Here is a 19978-nt window from a genome sequence, read left to right as displayed (position 1 = left end):
CACCTCTCTGGCTGGAAAAAAAAAAAAGTTGTTTTATATTTTTCTGGAAGGAACTAAGTGTCTCATACATGGGAGACAACACTGAACCAACTTAGTCAATTTTTCTATTGTATATTTTCATGGAAGAGAGTGAAACCAAAAATATTGCTTCATCACTCATGGAGTTCTACCTGTGAGTTCTTTCAGTCCTCATGTGGTACTGGAAATGGGAGTCCATGGCCTCACTCATTGAAAGCATGTGCTTTGCTTGCTGAATCACAATCCCTATCTCTAGCATTGAAATTCTTTAATGAAACTTCTCTGAGTTTACATGTATATGTTCCAAGTAAAATATATTTCCTGCTTATGGGTAACAGTAAAAGATGTGTGATATATAAAATCAGGTAATGTCATCACCTCCACTTTAAAAGAGCAGTGAAAACTACGGTGATTATCTTTTTTCTTTTCTTTTTTTGCCTCCAGGGTTATCGCTGGGGCTCCATGCCTGCACTAAGAATCCACTGTTCTTGGAGGACATTTTTCCCATTTTTGTTGTCCTTGTTGTTATTATTATTGTTACTGCTGTCATCGTTGTTGGATAGGATAGAGAGAAGTAGAGAGAGGAGGGGAAGACAGAGGAGGGGAGAGAAAGACACTTGCAGACCTGCTTCACTGCTTGTGAAGCGACACCCCTGCAGGTGGGAGCTGGGGGCTCGAACCAGGATCCTTAAGCTGGTCCTTCCTCTTTGCACCACTTGCGCTTAACCCGCTGCTCTACCGACCAGCCCCCAGTGATTATCTTTGGGAGGTGGGAGGGTGGGAAAACATAACTTTGGTGGTGGGTGTGGTATGGAGCTATTCCCTGCAATCCTATAATCTAAAAAAAAAAAAAAAAATCCACAAAAAACAGAATTCAGGTTTCTAGTGTGGCACTGAAGATAACAGATCTAAGGTACAAGTGGAGACTTTCCTCGTTTTATTTTCCACCAGGGTTATCTCTGGGGCTGGGTGCCTTGCAGGAAGACTCCAACACTTTCAGTGGCCTTTTTTTTAAAGTTTAATTTTATCTATTTATTTTAATGATTTTATTTATTTTTTGGATAGACAGAAATTGAGAGGGAAGGGGGTGACAAAGATGGAGGGAGAGAGAGAGACACCTGCAGCACTGCTTCACCACTTGCCAAGCTTTCCTGCAGGTGGGGACTGGGGGGCTGGAACCGGATCCTTGCTCATTGTAACATGTGCACTCAACCAGTGCGCCCCCACCTGTCCCCTAATTTTATTTATTTTTTGATTGAAATATGGAGAAATATGGAGGAGGAAGAGAGAGAGAGGCACTTACAGCACTGCTCCATCACTCATTAAGTCCCCCTCCACCTCCAACTCCCCAGGTTCAAGACCCAGGCCCTCCTGTGCTAACACTTGGACTCCACTGAGTGGCCCGGGCATACTGAACATCATTCCTGTACTCACTTAGGGCAACAGACTAAGAAAATATGAATTAAATAAAGAGATAGTAATTGTGATACAATTAGTAAAGAGAATGAAGATTTTACAGGTATACAGCCCTGAATAAATTTAATACCTGCTCTGCCAATAACCAGCTGTGTGGGTTTGTAACTGAGTCTTTTTTGTGCCTCAACTTCACTTAGATTGTATGAAAGAGACGTTCAGAAAGCTGTATATTTTAAATAATTTAAGGCATGGTAGATAGCTTAGATCACAAAGTAAAAGCTATTGTTAAAATGATTATTGGTGTGCTTTTTCCTGGTTCTAGAAGTCACATTTAATACGATATATAATTTTGAAAGTGTGAATATCAGTGAATTAAAGCGTAAAGTATAGGAAACCAGCAGAAGTGACACAGATCAGTCCAAGAGTTGCTGCTGGTGTTGAGGAAGAGAAGTGGCCAAATGAAGATCAGGGAGTTTAGTTCAGGTAACCTGGGAATCAAGAGAAACAACACTGCGTAACCGTAAAGACAAACAACTATTTCGTTTTTTCTCAAAGAACATAGCAACATCCATCTTCTTCCTTTGCGTCCTGGCTGGAGCAGGACTGAGGAGTTACTGAGGAAGCACATCTGGTTGGCGCCCGCCCACCAGACCCTGGCGCTAAAGGGCACGGATGTTCGGAGCAACTCACCCCGGAGACTCCGTTGATACTGCCCCAGAATCTCCTCCAGGGTAGAGGTCTCCGGGGACTTCGCCAGGATCACAGACTCGGTGCTCATAGATGGGAGATACGTGGAAAAGTGTCCAGTGATCTCCCCTCAGGGAACAAGAGGCCTTAGCGCCAGGGAAGCGCTAGTCCGCTTCCTGCCGCTGCTGTCATTAGGGAGCACGGAACTCCCAAGTCAGCTCCAGGGAGTTCGCCCCACCCCCTGCTCCTTTCGGTGGACGTCGGGAGATGTAGTGTCTAGGCTGAGGGTCCGTTGTACTTAGCGCCCCCAATTGCGCTTCCAACTAAACTACAATTCCCAGAAAGCATCGCGCTCCAGGCGCAAGCTCGGGAGATTTGGCTCTCAAATTCGGTTGCCAAGAGACTGCTTGAAGACTCCTCCTTTTTTCTGCTTTAATCGCATCCTGATGTTTGGACCACCCAACTGACAGAAGTGTTCTCTAAAGGCCTTGACACTTTACTAGTGTGTAATTGATCGTTAAGGATCCTCAAGGATACAAATAACAAGCTTTGAACTCTTCAGCCGCGATCTTTATGAGAATATCCAAATAAATCGTCAAGCATGAGAAGCTCTAATGTTTCCAAACATCCTAGATAATGAAAGCTGCGGACACTATAAACCCTAGCATGCCGGGCAACGCGAAGACCCCCTGGAGTTGGCGCATTGCCCGCCGGGAACTGTAGTCCTTGTTGACTGCGGTCCCAGCTATTGCCAGTGTCCACTTCATTGTTCAAGCAGGTCTTCGGGGATACGCCTGCGCAGTAGGACACTGGAGAAGCCCCAGGGAGAGACCCTCGCACAACCGCTTTTCATTGTCTGTATTTGACGCCTGCGCACTCGGAGATCGTTGGGCCTGGCAAGGAGGAGGGGACAGGGCCTGGCTCTTCGCCCTTTCGCCCGGCGCCTGCGCACTGGGCAGCCGCTCTTTGCCGTTACCGCTATGTGTGGGTTGTGTGTGGAATAACGTTATAGCCCAGCGGAGCCGATCGCAGCGGTAGAGACGAAGACGACAAAGGTGAAGACGACGACGAGGACGGGGTGGAGGGAGGATGGCGTGCTAGAGACTCACGGGACGCGACGCGCCCCGCCTCCCCGGTTGGGCTCCCTTCTCGGCGGCGAGGGGTGAGTGATGCGCTGAGCTGCTCAGCTCCGCGCTGCCAGTCCCCTGGCCGCTGCCTTCCCGCATCCTCCGCCGCCTTGCTGCATCCGCGATGCGGGGCGCGGCCCGGGTAGGGCGGGGTGCGGGACCGGGCGGCCCGGGGGGGGGCTTCCCGGATGCTCCGCGCGGCGCCGCCGCCCCCGGGGCAGCGACCGGGAGCTCGGCGGGGCCGCTCCTCCCCCTCCCCCGCGTCCCCCCGGTCCCGTGACCTCCGCTTCCCGGGGCCCCCGGCCTTCGCCCCCGAAATATGCTGAATCCTTTCCAGCTGCCTGGAGGCTTTGTGCAGCCTCCCCATCCCTGCGCCGTTGCAGATCGCGAGGGTGCGGGCAGCGCCAGGAGGGAATGGCCGCGCTGTCGCCGGCGAGGGCTGTGACGATCCTGCCCGTGTGGCTGCGGGGGTGGGGGGTGCGGGAGGTTAGCTGGCGCCTCCCGGTGCGGGGAGGAGGGCGGAGAACGCTGTCACGCTGCCCGCTCGGCGCTGCAACCCGCGGAGCCTGGAGCCCCCGGCGAAGCCCGGGAGGAGAGAGGCTTCCTGTCGGCTTCATTGTCCTAAGAGCCCCACGCAGGGTGGTGGTTTATGAGAGAGAGGGGGAGAGAGGGAAGGAAGGAAGGAAGGAAAAAAAGATCTTCAGCTGCTCAGCAGAGCCCAGGGCGGGAAGGCGCGGGATTTTGTATCTTAAGTCGTGGAATCTTCCTCTTCTCTCTCTCTCTCTCTTTTCCCTTGGCGTTTGGTCGAGTCGTGTTTATCTGAAGACTGTGAGCTTCTGGAAGCCAGGGGCAGTGCTGGTGCAAGCCCGGCCAGAGTGATCGATGTAAGATTACTCCATGACTGAAGAATGGACCAGGAAGGCAAAGGCCCTGACAGCCAAGCTGTTGTGTGGCAGGAAAATGAGCCAGCAGAATTGTTTTTTCTTTCTTTTCTTTTCAGTTGGGTGGGTAATGCAGTCAAGTTCCTATGGGGATAGATTGGGATACATCTTTCCATCTGTCACCCCCCCCCTTTTTTTTTTCCAGTGAAAGCAAAGCTAACACAACATAGGCCTGGTGCACACTTCCCTGCCTGAATTTGTTCAGATTTTTAATCTCTTAACGAAATTTCACCCATTTGGGAGAAATGTGGTGAAGCAGTTGAAACCCTTGATCGAAAATAAAGGAATGCATCTTTTAAAAATGATAGATGTGAACTTGAAGCTTGCAATGCCTACCAAGGTTTGCTGGGAAATGTGGCTGATGAAGCAGCATGGGGAGGGACATGTAGAGGAGACTAATCCCAGAGAGCTAACACTAACTGGGGAGGCCTCAAAGATTGAGAAACTCAGTCCTGGAAATAGTTCCTTGGAAGTTGCAAGCCGTTTTGTATCTCTCTGCCCTCATTTTTTTTTTTTTAAGTCAAACCAAGTCTCCTTTTCGTTCTTCTTCGCAGAATGTGGGCGTTTGAAAAATTGCAGTCTAAATGTATGTCACAGAGATGGAGAAAGATTCCAAAACTGAAAAGTTAAACTGATTTGCAAAGTCGGCCCAAAGAAAGGCAGAGCCAAAGAAAGCTAAGGTCTTTTTCCAAAAAAAATTGCTTTTTCTTGTTTTCCCTACCTTCTGAAAAATTATGGAAATCTGGTCTACTTTTTTTCTTTTAGTTGTGATAGTCATGTACATTAATTCCTAGTTGTATTATTCTAGTTGTTTTCTTTGTGATTTGAAAATTTTAAAGCTGGGCCTGAGAGATGAGAAGCAGCAGCACACCAGACTTGCATAAGTGTAGCCCCAGAGTTCCCAGGTTCATTTCAGATCTCCATCCTATTCTGGGACTGAGTAGTGCTCTGGTCTCTCTCTCTCTCTCTCTCTCTCTCTCTCTCTCTCTTTTTCAAATCTCAAAAAAAAATTTGAAAAATAGCAGAAGTGTTGAAGTAGAAATTGCACTTCATAAGTTAATGTAGCTGATAGAGGGAAAGGTCCCCCAATATAGGCTTTTCATAAGAACAGAATTTTTCAAGAGTTGGAGTTTTCTCCCTTTGAGTTATTATAACCAATTTTTAATATTGTTTCCTAATATTCAGTAAAATGTTTATAGTAAACTATATAAATTATGTTAAAAATGAAATTGCCACATAGCAAGAACCTATTAAGTTTATTTTTCTTGAGTGGATTATATTCTTTCAACTTCAAAAACTTGACTTTTTGAGAAAAATCTCTTGTTGAGCTTTTCGTCACAATCAACTCCTTTTTTAGAGTTGATTTTGCCATAAAGTTCATTTTGTCTTACAATTGCTGTCATTCGGCTCTACATTGCATTTCAGTAACTTTAAAAAATATTTTAATAGTTGTATTAAATTTCAACTTACTTAGCCATAATCTATAATTGAATATGCATGTGGAATTATATTAAATCAAACTTTAAATGTATTTTACTGGTCAATTTAATGGGCTTCTAAAATTACTTTTTATGGAAATAACCATCTGCATGTTTTCTATCTCATTGGTAGAGTACTAAATTTCACACTCTAAAATTATCATTCTGCGTTTACTGCAAATATTAAGGTACTTAAAAAAATTCTGTACTGTGGTCTGGGAGGTGGCACAATGGATAAAGCATTGGATTCTCAAGCATGAGGTCCTGAGTTCAAGCCTCAGCAGCATGTGTACCAGAGTAATATCTGGTTCTTTCTCTCTCTCTCCTCCTATTATTCCCATTAATAAATAAAAATTTTTTAAATCTGTACTTAGTGATTCACATTACCAGTTTATCATTGAGAAAAAAAAGAACCATAGTCAGATATCACTCATTTAATACTGACTACTGTATATATTTAAGATTGTCAACATACTTTTTATTTAACAAAATTCTATTCTTGAAAAAGTTGTTGTTTCCATTAATGTATAATTTTTTCCCTTTGTAATGGACATCAGGGTATTTAGCAATACACTGTTCTAATTACACCAAGCAGCGTGCTATTAAAGTGTTTAGTAAAAGATCACACAGTTGCAAACTCTTCTCAGAGTATAACAAAAGAACTCAGATACCACATGAAAATTTTTTGGTAGAAATCATAGGTTGGAGCATTAGATACTTGTACGTTTTAGTAACAAATGAGTTTCATTTGTAGGGAGAATACTCAGACTACCTGTATTTCATAAAGTTACTATTTTTTTAATTACCATGACTTATCTATTGATGGGACTTGGTGCCTACACGATGATTCCAATCTCTCTCTCTCTCTCCAGATAGAAATTGAGAGGGGAGTGGGTGATAGAAAGGGAAAGACAAAAAGTGATACCTGCAGACCTGCTTCATCACTCCTGAAGTTCCCTCCCTGCAGGTGGGATGGGGGCCTCAACTGGAGTTCTTTTGAGTGGTAAAATGTGCACTCGGCTGGGTATGCCATCACTTGGTCCCTTTCATAAATGTATTAACCAAAGATTTCTATTTTAATTTATGTACTTCATATTTTTTGAGGGATACGTTCACCAGAGAGTTGGCTGGTGTGAATGAAATAACAAAAAAGTCTGCCTAAACTTTATATGCGCTTCCAGTTAATTGAAGTGATTGTGCAACAATGTATTATAATTGCTTTTGACCAAATTGAACTTTGCAGCCAATATGTAGTAAAGAGAAAGCCCATTTTTTATGTCTTAAGGTAAAAAAGAGACCAGCAGAGACAACAGTAATGAAAACCTTGCAGAAATTACTTACTTACACACTGGGATTGTACATAGATGGGTTAAAGAATTCCAAGTATGTTTTGCTTCTTAAGTTTCAAAAATTAAAAAGTGAGACACCGAGAAGAAGTAATTCTTTTAGGTTTATCAGTAACTACTAACAAAGAAAATACTACTCTTTGGGGCTTACTAGTTAAATAAACCAGTGCCTGTTGGGTGCCTACGAAGTGCTCGGCAGAGACCAAGTGTGTGTCTAATTTATACACCAGTTTTGTAAGGTGGTATTTTACACATTTGAAATTGGGACCCTTGAAGCACAATCAGTGAGCTTATTATTAAAATAATAATCAAGCTGTTATTAAATTGAAGTTTATTTTCGTTTCCTTATTAGGGAATTAATGATTCACAGTCAGTAGTAAAATACAATAGTTGTACATGTATAACATTTCCACATCTGATCTCTTGTTTTCTAACCCAAACTGATACCTTTTCAGTCATCGCTTTCCACTGAGTTGAAAAAGTGTGTATTTATTCTCTCCTGATTCACAAAATTTTAGGACTAGAAGAGACTTTAGTAGTCTTATATGGCTTATCTCTGACTGATAATATCACTTACTGAGTTCACCTTTACAACATTTTGACGTTCATCATATGGGCATCCGTTGACTCATTTAAACATTTGAAAAGTAGTAAAAAAAAAAAAAAAGTAACTTCAATTGAACTAGTATCTCCTTTACTGTGTCACTTTTTTCTCATTGTTAGCATTTCTGTCTTTGAGAGTATACGACAGTAAAGTTTTATCTCAACATGTCAGGTCTTCCTGGCTTTCTCTGAATATTATACGACCCCAGCATTTGCATGTGATATGGCCTCCTTTACCAATCTCTCCTCTGTCAGCTACACTGAGTTTTATCAGAGCTTTTTCTTCAGATCCACTTTTAGTTATGGTCTAAATGCAGTGTATTATTTAATGCAGAAATTATCCCTTACTTTATTTCAGGCTGTGCACTTGTTTACAGTCTAAAATAGTGTTAACTCTTTGAAAGCAATCGAATGCCTGCCAGTTCTTATAACAAAATGAGAGGGAAACATTGTAAGACTTTCCAAGTTGTCTTATGCACTTAAGAGGTTTAATTTTTGAGGTTCAGTATTTCTACTTTTCTCATGTTAAAATTAAGTGTATGAAATAGTAGTGTTAGTCATGTTTCTTTTGGTATATTCCTTGGGCTTTTGCTTGTTTGTAATTTAAGTATCACTAGTAGACTATACTTGAAGTAGGACTCAAGGGAAGGGCATGCTTGGGTGGACATTTGTTTATTTAGGTTGAGGATTTTGAGAATTGAGATCTGATGCTCTCAAATTGTGACTGCTTAGCAAGAACTCATCATAACATATTGTAAGGAAATGCCCAGAGAGGTAATACCGAGGTGTTACGGAGAACAAGTAAAAGACCTATTTGATACAGATAAAAGAATGCTCAATCGCCTATACTACCATCAGTCACCAAAACAACTGTAAAGAATTTAGGTAGTATCCTTCCTTTGTAAACTGTCTCTAAGAAAATACTTATATTAGACTTCTCTTTATTCTTATCATTGAGGATACTCACATTTCTCCCCAGAAATTATTGAATCTTGACTCATGAACAAAATTTTATTCATAGGTAGACCCCTGCTGTTTGGTGAATGGACAAAACTGCTACTACTGATGCTCTTCAGTGAGTGGAATTCACTTTCAGCAGTTACCTCATAATCACTGATTGTGTCTTGTGTGAGGGTCACCTAACTATCTTGAATATGTCACCTAACTATAGGAACTCAATTTCTCCATCTATAAGGTAAAGCTAGTAATAGTTAAAATACAAAAAAAAAAAGGGAGTCGGGCGGTAGCGCAGTGGGTTAAGCACAGGTGGCGCAAAGCACAAGGACCGGCTTAAGGATCCTGGTTCGAGCCCCCAGCTCCCCACCTGCAAGAGAGTTGCTTCACAGTCAGGGAAGCAGGTCTGCAGGTGTCTATCTTTCTCTCCCCTTCTCTGTCTTCCCCTCCCCTCTCCATTTCTCTCTGTCCTATCTTAACAAGGATGGCATCAATAACAACAATAACTACAACGATAAAACAAGGGCAACAAAAGGGAATAAATATTTAAAAAAATAAAAAATAAATAAAAAAACAAGCAAACAAAAAAAATGAGGTATAACAGACAGGTGAAAGTTACAGTTACTGTTACCTCCTTACCCCATTGTCCCAAGGGTGAGACTACCTAATAGTGTTAGATATGAAGGAATATGTTGGTGATTACTGGGGTGACAAGATCTTTTTTTTTCCATTCTGATTCTGTAGGACTACTATTAAAAGAAAAAACAAAAAACAAAACGTGTGCCTTTCATTCCTGCAGGCACCTTTAACAGCATACATCATTTTGGGGGCAGAGGGAAAAAAAAAGTGCTAGAAAGAGGCTGTAAGATAACTTTCTTCCTAATTTTAAACCCATCCTCATCTTTTACTTCTAAAGTGGAATGTTTGAATAATAAGGGTGAAGGCAGAAAAAGGGAAGCATGGCTGCTAAATCCCCCCTCACCCCCCAGGCCTACAAAGAAAATTATGCTCTCTTAACTGTTTTCTTTTCTGGTTCCATCTATAAGTGAGATCATCTGGTACTTATCTTTTCCTTTTTGACTTATCTCACTTAATACAAAGCTTTCAATGAACTAAAAATTTGATCATGTATGGTCATTAAAAAAAATCTGTTGGCATTTTTTCATTGTATTTCTAATTTAAATTGCGTGTGTGTTCCATTTGTTCATTTTTCCTAAAAGCATGCTCATTGCTCATAACAACTCCGTGTCTTACATAGTAAAACTTTTCTCAGATTGTCTTTTGTTTTTTAAATTTGTTATTTTTTTAAAAAAAATTATGTTTCCTAGGAGGGTTAATGGCTTATAGTAAATACACTTATTGGTACATGTGTGAAATTTCTCAGTTTTCTGCAAAACACTCTCCCCCCCCAGCCTAGGTCCTCCTCCACCATCATGCACCAGGACCTGAAAGACCCCTTGCCCCCTCAGAGTTCTTTACTTTGGTGTAATGCACTAAATCCAGTCCAAGTTTACTTCCCCTTTCTGTTCTTATTTCTCAATTCCTGTCCGTGAGATCATCCCATATTCATCTTTCTCTTTCTGTATTATCTCATTTAACATGACTCCTTCAAGCTCCATTTAAGATGAGGCAAAGAAGGTGAATTCATCATTCTTAATAGCTGAGTAGTATCCTATTGTATATATACCACAACTTACTCAGCCACTCATCTGTTGTTGGACACTTAGATTGCTTCCATGTTTTGGCTATTACAAATTGTGCTGTTATGAACATAGATATACACAGATCTTTTTTGGATGATGGTAAGTTCTTTTTTCTTTTTTTTTCTTTTGTTTATGAAGTAATCCCACTACAAAATTTCATTATCTCTTCATTTATGTATTTTTTTCTAGAACTCATTTGAATTTTTACATATAAAAATTAATTTAGCTAAAACATATTACACATTCATACCTTTCCTTTTGTCTCACTGTTTATAACTTCATTATCTGTCACAATTGAAATGTTTTCTTTGAATATTTTTCTGAATCTTTCATTTGTCTGTATGCCTATATTCCTTTGCCATTATAACAGAGCCATGTTCATATGTTAATAATATCTACTATGGGCTGGGGAGATAGTATAATGGTTATGTCAAGTCTGAGGTTCCGAGCTTCCTGGTTCAACCCCTAGTACTACCTTACGCTAGAGTTGAGCAGTGGTCTGGGCTAAATAACTTTATCCCTATGTTTTTTTCTGCATCTCTCTTTTGGGGGCATTGTTTGTGCGTGTGTTTAAAGAGTAATAGTACAGTTTTGTTTTAAGTTGAAAGTTACTGAAGGAAATATACACTATCTGAAATCTACATGATTCTGTTTCATTCAGAAGTATTCATTCTTAGTTTCATCTCACTAATTTCCACTTCCATTGTTCCCCTGCCTTTCACCTGTATGAATTTCTGTTTGGGGCATTTCAGTGAAGTAAGAGCTTTTGTTTGATGTGAGAAAGCATGGTCTAACTCCCTAATTCTAAGTGGTGCATAAAAAATTCCAAAATGTTAAGCCTCTGTCATTTATGGAATTCAAATGTAATAAATGGAAGAAGAAAAATAATATGATTAAACAGAGGTTAGTTGATGTAAAATTTAGAAATCTGGGGCGATGCCATGGGTGGCTAAGAGATGGAAGTATTTGTTCAGCTGAAACAGGCCTAGTAATGACTGTGACTAATATTCTGGATGTAATTTATTGATAGGGTTTGAGACCATTTTCCTAATCAGATTTGGCTTCATTTCAGGTTAATGAATAACTCCAGGCACCCACAGACATAAGATGAAATATGTAAATGTAAACATACAATGAATATTTCATTGAAGAGTGCTTTCTTAACTTTTGCTTTCATCTACTTCATGTCTATTTTTTTGAATTTCTTTATTGGAGGATTAATGTTTTACAGTTGACAATAAATACAATAGTTTGTACCTACATAACATTTCTCAGTTTTCCACATAACAATACAACCCCCACTAGGTCCTCTGTCATCCTTTTCCAGGACCTGTACTCTTCCCCCCCCCCCCCAAACCCCAAGTCTTTTACTTTGGTGTAATACACCAACTCCCAGTTCAGGTTCTACTTGTGGTTTGTTTTCTGATCTTGTTTATTTTTACAGTAGAATTTCTATATCTGAATTGTTCTCTTTCTGACTTTCTCAGATTTCTGAGGAGTCTGTCAGGACACTGAATCAGTAATGATTTGAAAGCATTAGAAATAAAGGCTGGGAGTAGGGTGGTGGCACAGCGGGTTAAGTGCACATGACGCAAAGCGCAAGGACCGGCATAAGGATCCTAGTTCGAGCTCCCAGCTCCCCACCTGCAGGGGCGTCGATTCACAGGCGGTGAAGCAGGTCTGCAGGTATTTTTCTCTCCGTCTCTCTGTCTTCCCCTCCTCTCTCCATTTCTTTCTGTCCTATCCACCAACAATGACATCAATAACCACAACAATGTTAAACAACAAGGGCAACAAAAGGGAAAATAAATAGATAGAAAGAAATAAAGGCTATGTCTTATAAGATAGGTTTTGACTTGAAATTTAGATATGCGATCTAATCTAAAAAAAGTATTTGAAGACTAGTTTCATAGAAGAATTCTCAAAACCACCTTACATTGGGAAGTAACTCCCTAACACAACAAGGTAAGAACTTCCACATTAGATGATTTTTGAGACATTGGAATGGTCATCTAAGTGCTACGAAACCAAAATGATATGTCTAGAAAAGGAAGATAATGAAATAAAAAAATACTGAGTCGAGTTGTAAGATAGGACTATTAAAGACCTTTGGATTTGGCAATTAGGAGTTTTGAATTTAGTTCAGTAGTGCAGATGAAAGGAAGAGAGAACATTTACCTCAGTAAATCTTCAGTATATATGGTAAGTTCAAGAGTAGTCAAAAGTCTAGGAAGTTATGGCCAGGTACTAAATGTCAAGGGAATGAATAGTTCCAGTGAATGGAATATACACTACCTGTAATTTTCAACCATTAAAAAAATGTATATGGTTCTGATAATTCACCTTAAAGTACTATTAAAGTGTTTTGACTATAAAACATTTTCAAAATTCAGGAGCTCACATTTAAAAATTAAGCTCCTGGGACTGGGTGGTGGTACACATGGTTGAGTGCACATGTTACAGTGCTCAAGGACCCAGGTTCGAGCCCCCGGTCTCCGCCTACAAAGGGAAAGCTTTGCAAGTGGTGAAGCAGGGCTGCAGGTGTCTCTCTTTTTCTCTCCCTCTCTATCTCCCCTACCCTCTCAATTTCTGGCTGTCTCCATTCAATAAGTAAAGATAATAAAATTTTTTTAAAAAAATTAAGCTCCTGGGACTCAGTAGTGGCACACCTGGTTAAGTGAACATGCTACAATGCAGAAGAAACCAGGTTTCAGCCCCTGGTCCCCAGAAAACTTCATTAGCAGTAAAGCAGCACTACAGGGTCTCTCTCCCTCCCTGTCTCCCCTTTTCTCTTGATTTCTTTCTGTCTATCCAATAAAATAAAGTATTATATATATGTTAATAAAAATTAAGCTTCTGTAACATGATGATAAATTAATCCCTTTGTTTCAAAGTTCATTAATTTTAGGACATAGCATTCTGCAAGGATAAAACATCCTTAGATTCCAGTAGACATTTGTATTTTTATATTCCAGCTTTACTGCATGTGCAAGTAGCTAGTCATAAGACTTGGATCAATACCTTTTAAAAATAGGAAATAACTATTAAAGCTAGTCATCACAATTAGTTGCTAAGGGTACCATTTTCAAAATCTTAAAAAGTTTCCTCGATCTTGGAAATTCAGATTCTAGTATGGTGCTAAATTCTATTGCAAATTGCTTTCCTCCTGCAGGGGAAAGCCTCATTAGTGATAAAGCAGGGTTACAGGTGTCTGTCTCTCTCCCTTTCTGTCTCCCCTTCCTTCTTGATTTTTTTCTGTCTCTACCCAATAAGAAAAAAAAAAAAACTTAAAGCAATTTGCAATAGATTTAGTACCATACTAGAATTTGAATTTCCAAGACCAACTATATTTTATGAGTTTGTGAAGAAATGATATTTGGATGGGAGTAGATAGAATACTCGTTACATAATGACCCTCATGTCTGAGGCTTCAAAGTCCCAGGTTGAGCCCCCTTCTCACTATAAGCCAGAGATGTTAAAAATAAATCAAACAAAAAAAAAACTCTTTTATTTAATTTCAACCTTCATTTAAAAATTATGATAGATACAGAGGAATGAGTGGGTATTTAGAATGTCATTTTTTATTTCTTATGAAAAAAACTGTTATACATTCTATGTTTTTCGGTTGCAGTTGTAAATCACAGTCTTCTGAAAGTATGCACTTTGTTTTATAAAGAGGGTCAAGATACAGGTAAAATTTGGAAATTACAAAATAATCCTGTAAAGCAGAACTTTTCCCAGCACAGAGCTTGTTCACATGAGCATGGAAATAAGCATCTAGGAACAAGCATCTTGGTAGATATCCAAAAAAAAAAAACAAAAAAAAAAACACAGCTGTGGATGAAAATGTAGAGCTTCAAATGGAGGTGGATTTAGAAGAATAAATTATACCACTAGTATTTTTAATTACCTTTTCCAGGTCAATTTAATTGTACAGCAGAGCTGAATTTTTGAATGTAGTCTAACTGTATGCCACTTACTCAGAGATGTTTTCCTAAACCTCTCAAGACTAAATACCACCTTTCTTTTTTTTTTTTTTTTTTTTATTTAAATTTTTAATTTAAGAAAGGATTAGTGAACAAAAGCATAAGGTAGGAGGGGTACAACTCCACACAATTCCCACCACCCAATCCCCATAACCCACCCTCTCCCATGATAGCCTTCCCATTCTCTAGCCCTCTGGGAGCATGGACCCAGGGTCATTGAGGGTTGCAGAAGGTAGAGGGTCTGGCTTCTGTAATTGCTTCCCCGCTGAACATGGGCGTTGACTGGTCGGTCCATACTCCCAGTCTGCCTCTCTCTTTCCCTAGTAAGGTGTGTCTCTGGGGAAGCTGAGCTCCAGGACACATTGGTGGGGTCTTCAATCCAGGGAAGCCTAGCCAGCATCCTGGTGGCATCTGGAACCTGGTGATTGAAAAGAGAGTTAACATACAAAGCCAAACAATTTGTTGAGCAATCATGGATCCCAAGATTGGAATAGTGGAGAGGAAGTGTTAGGGAGGTACTCACTGCAAACTCTAGTGTAATCCTGCTTTCAGGTATATTTTTTGCAGTAGTTTATGGATACGTGTGCACATACGCTCTCTCTCACAGAAACTGGTGTATGTCTAGGTTATGGGACTTTGTTAGAAAGTGAACTACCTGAGATGAAATTAGAGTGTACTATAAAAGGAAAGGTCTCACCCGAGTAATGAAGCTGAAGGGTTGTCATTCCACACGTGAAGTCTCTGGATACACACTGAGGTGAAGCATGTTGAGATGGCAATCGTTGCTTTGGTTAGGTTGTGATCGGCGGATGCAATATTATTTGGTATGGATTGGGAGAAGCATACGGGAAAGTGAGCCCTATCCAAGGGTTCCAGGACTGGGGGAAGTAGGGGCTCTATAGTGAAGATGTGAGGTTCCTGCTGTCTTAGGGTTCAAAAAGACAATCAATAGTTAATATTATCATCACATTATTTGTTAATTGGGTTAACTTTGAAAAGTCCCTTTGTTATGGTTTGCTGTACAGTACCCAGTATCTTGTATATAGCTGTGCTATAATACCACCTTTCTAAAACTTACACTGTTCACTTTTTTTTTCTTCCATGTTCTCCCTTATGTTCCTATTGTCACTGAAGTTATCTTACTCATTTCCTTAGCTCTTGTATATCTATTTTTGCTTCTGTCAGATTAGGGAATGTTTTCTATCTTGATCGTCACTCTCCCTCTTAATGTTAGTACATAAATAATTGTGAATGAAGAAAAAAAACTAACTCACTTTATAGTAATTCTTAGTGTGCCAGGTTTTTTTTCTAAGAATTTACATAATTTTGTACTTATAAATGTGTGTGTGGGTATGTTCTTAGAACAGTCTCTGATACATACTAAATGTGGTAAGATTTCCTACTATATATAAAATTATTTCCATTTGCTTTTTTAAATTATTTATTTACTTATTTATTATAGAGACAGAAATTAAAAAGTAAGGGAAAGAGACAGAGACATCTGCAGCTCTGCTTCACCACTTGTGAAGTTTTCCCCCTGCAGGTGGGGACCAGGAGGTTGAACCCGGGTCCTTGCGCACTGTAATGTGTGTATTTAACCAGGTACACCACCACCTGACCCCTGTCCGTTTGCTTTGATAGTGGATGGTTGTTCGATATTTCATCCTGAATCCATGATTTAAATGCAGACTTCATTCCTTTCATTTTCAGATTTCAGTGGTTTCAGAAGGCGGAGACTTTGGTGTTAAGAATTTTTTTTTCTCTCTCCCTTTCTCTCTTTCTCCTTTTTTCTTGCTCTCTCCCTTCCTTTCCCTCCTTCTTTTCTTTCTTCTTCCTTTTTATTACCAGAGTCATCACTGGGTTTCATGCCTGCATAGCAACTCCACTGTTCCCAGTGGCCGTTTTTTCCTTTTTCTTATTTTTTTGCTAGAGACCGACATTTACTAGGGAGATAGGAAGGGAGACTGCTGGTGAAGCTTTCCTTCTGCAGCGAGGAACCAGGTACTTAAACCTGGGTTCTCTTACATAGTAATTTGTGCACTGTCCTAGAGCTGTCACTACCAGACCCCCTAATAGAATACTTTCTATTAGGGATTTAGTTAGTGGAAATGTTAAATAGGATTCCTGAATGTATGCGTTTGTTTAAAACATATTCACTTATCTTCTGTGAATTGGTGTGATGAAAAAAAATAAATGGTAGCTTTCTTCATAATTGCCCAAACTTGGAAGTAGTTATGTTATCCCTCAGTGAGGGGTTGGTGGGGGAGAAGAAGAAAAAAGGAAGGGGTGGAAAGGACACTCAGAAGTAGTAGATGTTACTTAGAAAGGAAGAGAAAGTGGGGTCAGGCAATGGCACACCGTGTTAAGCGCACACATTAGAGAGTGCACAAGGGCCCAGGTTCAAGTCCCTGGTCCCCACCTGCAGGGGAGAGCCTCAGGAGTGGTGAAGTAGGGCTGCATGTGTCTCTCTGTCTCTTTCCTTCTCTTTCTCACTCCTGCCCCTCCACTTCTCTGTTTCTATCCAAAAATAAATAAATTTTTAAAAGAAGTTATCTAAAAAAAAAAAAGAAGGAGGAAAAGGCAGGACCATAGGAAAAAAATGGGCAACTATATATAACATAGATAGTTATAGAAATAATAGTCAACCCATATTTGTGATCTTGGGAGAGCTAATGCAGTTTCCAATGGAGTGAATGGGGACACAACTCTGATGATGGGAAAGGTGTAGAATTATACCCGTTACTTTATAACTTTGTAAATCAATATTAAATCACTAATAAAAACTTAAAAGATAGCCTACCCTTCAGTAGGTGAATGGATAACGAGTGTTATACTCAAGCAGTGGAATATTATTCACCACTAAAAAGAAATGAGCGGTCAAATTGTGAAAAGACAAGGTGGAATTTCTTAAAAATTGAAAACAGAAATAGACAGAGAGACATACGTGCAGTATTATTTCTCTGTTAGTGAAACTTTGCCCCTGCAGGTGAGAGGAGATAATGGTGGAATCCTAAATGCATGGTGTTGTAGCCCAGGAGGTCGTGCCAGGGGTACTTGAGTTTATGATGTACCAAATTCCATCTCCAGCATTGCGCGGAAAGTGCAGGGACCAGCATCAGGCTCCCCACCCGCAGGGAGTTCGTTTCACAGGCGGTGAAGCAGGTCTGCAGGTGTCTCTCTTTCTCTCCCCCCTCTGTCTTTCCTTCCTCTCTCCATTTCTCTCTATCCTATCCAACAACGACAGAAACAACAACAATAATAATAACAGCGATAAACGAGGGCAACAAAAAAGGGAAAAAACTAAAAAAAAAATATCTCAGCATTGCCAGCGTGATGTATTCTCTCTCTCAAAGAAATAAATGAAAATTTAGAATATCTGTATTACTGTCACCACACCCTTGTGAGAATTGCATACATCAAAAGGACAGCAACAAGTGCTTGTGAGGATTTAGAGAGAGGAACCCTTGTACACTGTTGGTGAGAATGTAAATTAGTTGAGTCTTTGTGGAAGGCAGTGTGGAGATACTAAAATCATTACAAATGGATGTACCATAATGACCCAACAATTCACCTCCTTGGCATCTACTCAGAGGACACAAAAACACTTACCTGAAGAGATCCATGCATACCTATATTTATAGGTATCTACAAAATACTCTAAATCCAAATCTGGAAAGAACTCTAAAATCCAACAGTAGATGACTGGGTTTGAAAATCATGGTAATAATATACACAACAGAATACAACCTCGCTATAAGAAACAATGCTACATTCTCCTTTGTTACAACATGGGTGAAAGTAGAGAGAATCATGTTGAGATAAATAAGCCAGAAGGAGCATGAATACCTGATGACCTCACTCACATAGAATCTAAGAAATAAAGCAAGGGACAATACAGTGTGAAACCTCAATGAACTATAGTCTGTCGTAGCTGATTTGGGGACTCAGAAGAGGGAAGTTAGGAGCACCAAGGGGAGGGTCCTAATGGTAAGACAGGGAAGTGGTGTGATGGAAGTTGAATTGTACTGACACCTGTCTTAAATGTGGAAATAAACCCTCCTGACCAGAATAGTCCTGTAAATCACCATCCTGTCAGCTGATTGATGCTGAAGTTGAAAAAGAAAAAGTCATAAATCAAGTGAATATAGTTTGAACTACATGATATTTTGGAAAAGGCAAAACTAGAAATAGTAACCAAAAATCAAGAGATTGTTAGGTGGAGGAATAAGTACTCAGACACAAGATTTTTGTTAGGGCTGTGCAAATACTCTGATAACGTAAGATGGAAGCATGCCAGAGTGATCCCTGATGTAAACTTTGGACTTTGTATGTTAATTGTGTATCAATGTAGATTCAACATTTTTTTTTCTTTTTTGGGGGCGGGAGTTAATGGCTTACAGTCCACAATGAAATACAATAGTTTGTACCTGCTTAACATTTCCATATAACAAAACAACCCACACTACTAGTTCCTCCTCTGCCATCATATCATGTTCTAGGACCTGACCCTTCCCTCCCACCCCAGCATCTTTTACTTTGGTGCAATACACCAAATCCAGTCCAAGTTCTGCTTTGTGTTTTCCCTTCTGCTCTTTTGTTTTTCAACTTCTATGACTGAGATCATCCCATATTCATCCTTTTGCTTCTGCCTTATCTCACTTAACATGATTTCTTCAAGCTCCATCCAAGATGGGGTAAAGAAGGTGAAGTCACCATAATTAATAGCTGAGTAGTATTCCGTTGCATATATAGATTCAACAGTCGTTAACAAATGTATCACTCTGTTCAGAGATAGTGATAATTAGGGGAGATGGGTGGGATAAAGGTATCAGGAAATTTCTGTATTTCCCACATCAATTTTGCTGTAATCCTTAATGCTCTAAAAAATAAAATAGGATATGTTTAAAGTTATAAAAGCCAGGGGCTGGGCAGTGGCACATCCAGTTAAGCACCCATGTTTCCATGCACAAGGACCCAGGTTCGAGCCCCTGCTTCCTACCTGCAAGGGGTACACTTCAGGAACAGTGCAGCAGGTCTGCAGGTGTCTTTCTCCTACCCTGTCTCCCCATTCCCTCTCAGTTTATCTGTCCTAACTAATAAATTAGAAGAAAATTATAAAAACTTTTTGAGGGTGGTGGCACACCTGGTTTAGTGCACAAGGACCTGGGTTCGAGCCCCCGCTCCCCCAGGGGAGGGGGGAAAGCTTCACAAGTGGTGAAGCAGTGATGCAGGTGTCTCTCTGTCTCTCTCCCTCGGTATCACCCCCTTCCCTCTTAACTTCTGGCTGTCGCTATCCAATAAATAAATAAAGATAATAAAAATATTTAAAAAAACTTTTTGAAATTTGCAACTTGTTATTTTTTTAATTAAGATGGAGAGAAATTGAGAGGGGATGGGAAGATAGAGGGAGAGAAACAGAGATACCTAAAGCATGGCTTCACTGCTCATGAAGCTTCTCCCTTCAGGTGGGGAGTGAGGACTTGAACCTGGGTCCTTGTGCATGGTAATGTGCACACTCAACTGAATGTGCCACGCCCTGTTCCTCCTAGTTAATTTTAAATCTCAAACTTTACTTATGGTTCAGTTGACAGTTTTGGGGAGTAAAGTACATCATTTTCCTTCCAGTGTTTTTTAAATCTTCATTTATTTTTTATGAGAGTCATTTCTTTCTATTTATTCAGGAAACATAAGAGTTTAGGGTCTAAGCCAAACTCAGGGA

The 19978-nt window shown here is 40.2% G+C and overlaps 2 protein-coding genes across 17 annotated transcripts in view; one reads left to right on the top strand and one right to left on the bottom strand.

Annotated features, from left to right (window-relative positions):
- Window positions 1-2478, bottom strand: part of SDCCAG8 (SHH signaling and ciliogenesis regulator SDCCAG8) — a 278824-nt gene extending 276346 nt beyond the window's left edge. For all 3 annotated transcript variants that reach the window (XM_060192058.1, XM_016193181.2, XM_060192059.1), the window contains exon 1: window positions 2125-2478. In XM_060192058.1, coding sequence (XP_060048041.1) covers window positions 2125-2212 — 88 coding nt within the window. In that variant the 5' untranslated portion in view covers window positions 2213-2478. The remainder of the gene's footprint in view (window positions 1-2124) is intronic.
- Window positions 2479-3037: 559 nt separating this feature from the next.
- The window catches only part of CEP170 (centrosomal protein 170), a 116831-nt gene continuing 99890 nt past the window's right edge, over window positions 3038-19978 (top strand). For 12 of the 14 annotated variants that reach the window (XM_060192056.1, XM_060192057.1, XM_060192055.1 and 9 more), the window contains exon 1: window positions 3143-3283. The gene's annotated coding sequence lies outside the window, so the exon portion shown is untranslated. Of the gene's footprint in view, window positions 3391-19978 lie in introns of all 14 variants that reach the window. The other 2 variants (XM_060192044.1, XM_060192046.1) reach the window with 2 other exon arrangements.

Source organism: Erinaceus europaeus, chromosome 6 (assembly GCF_950295315.1).
Source record: "Erinaceus europaeus chromosome 6, mEriEur2.1, whole genome shotgun sequence".
In the NCBI taxonomy this organism is placed as follows: Eukaryota; Metazoa; Chordata; class Mammalia; order Eulipotyphla; family Erinaceidae; genus Erinaceus; species Erinaceus europaeus.
Note: the sequence above shows the minus strand (reverse complement) of the source record. Positions and strands in the feature narration are given on the sequence as shown.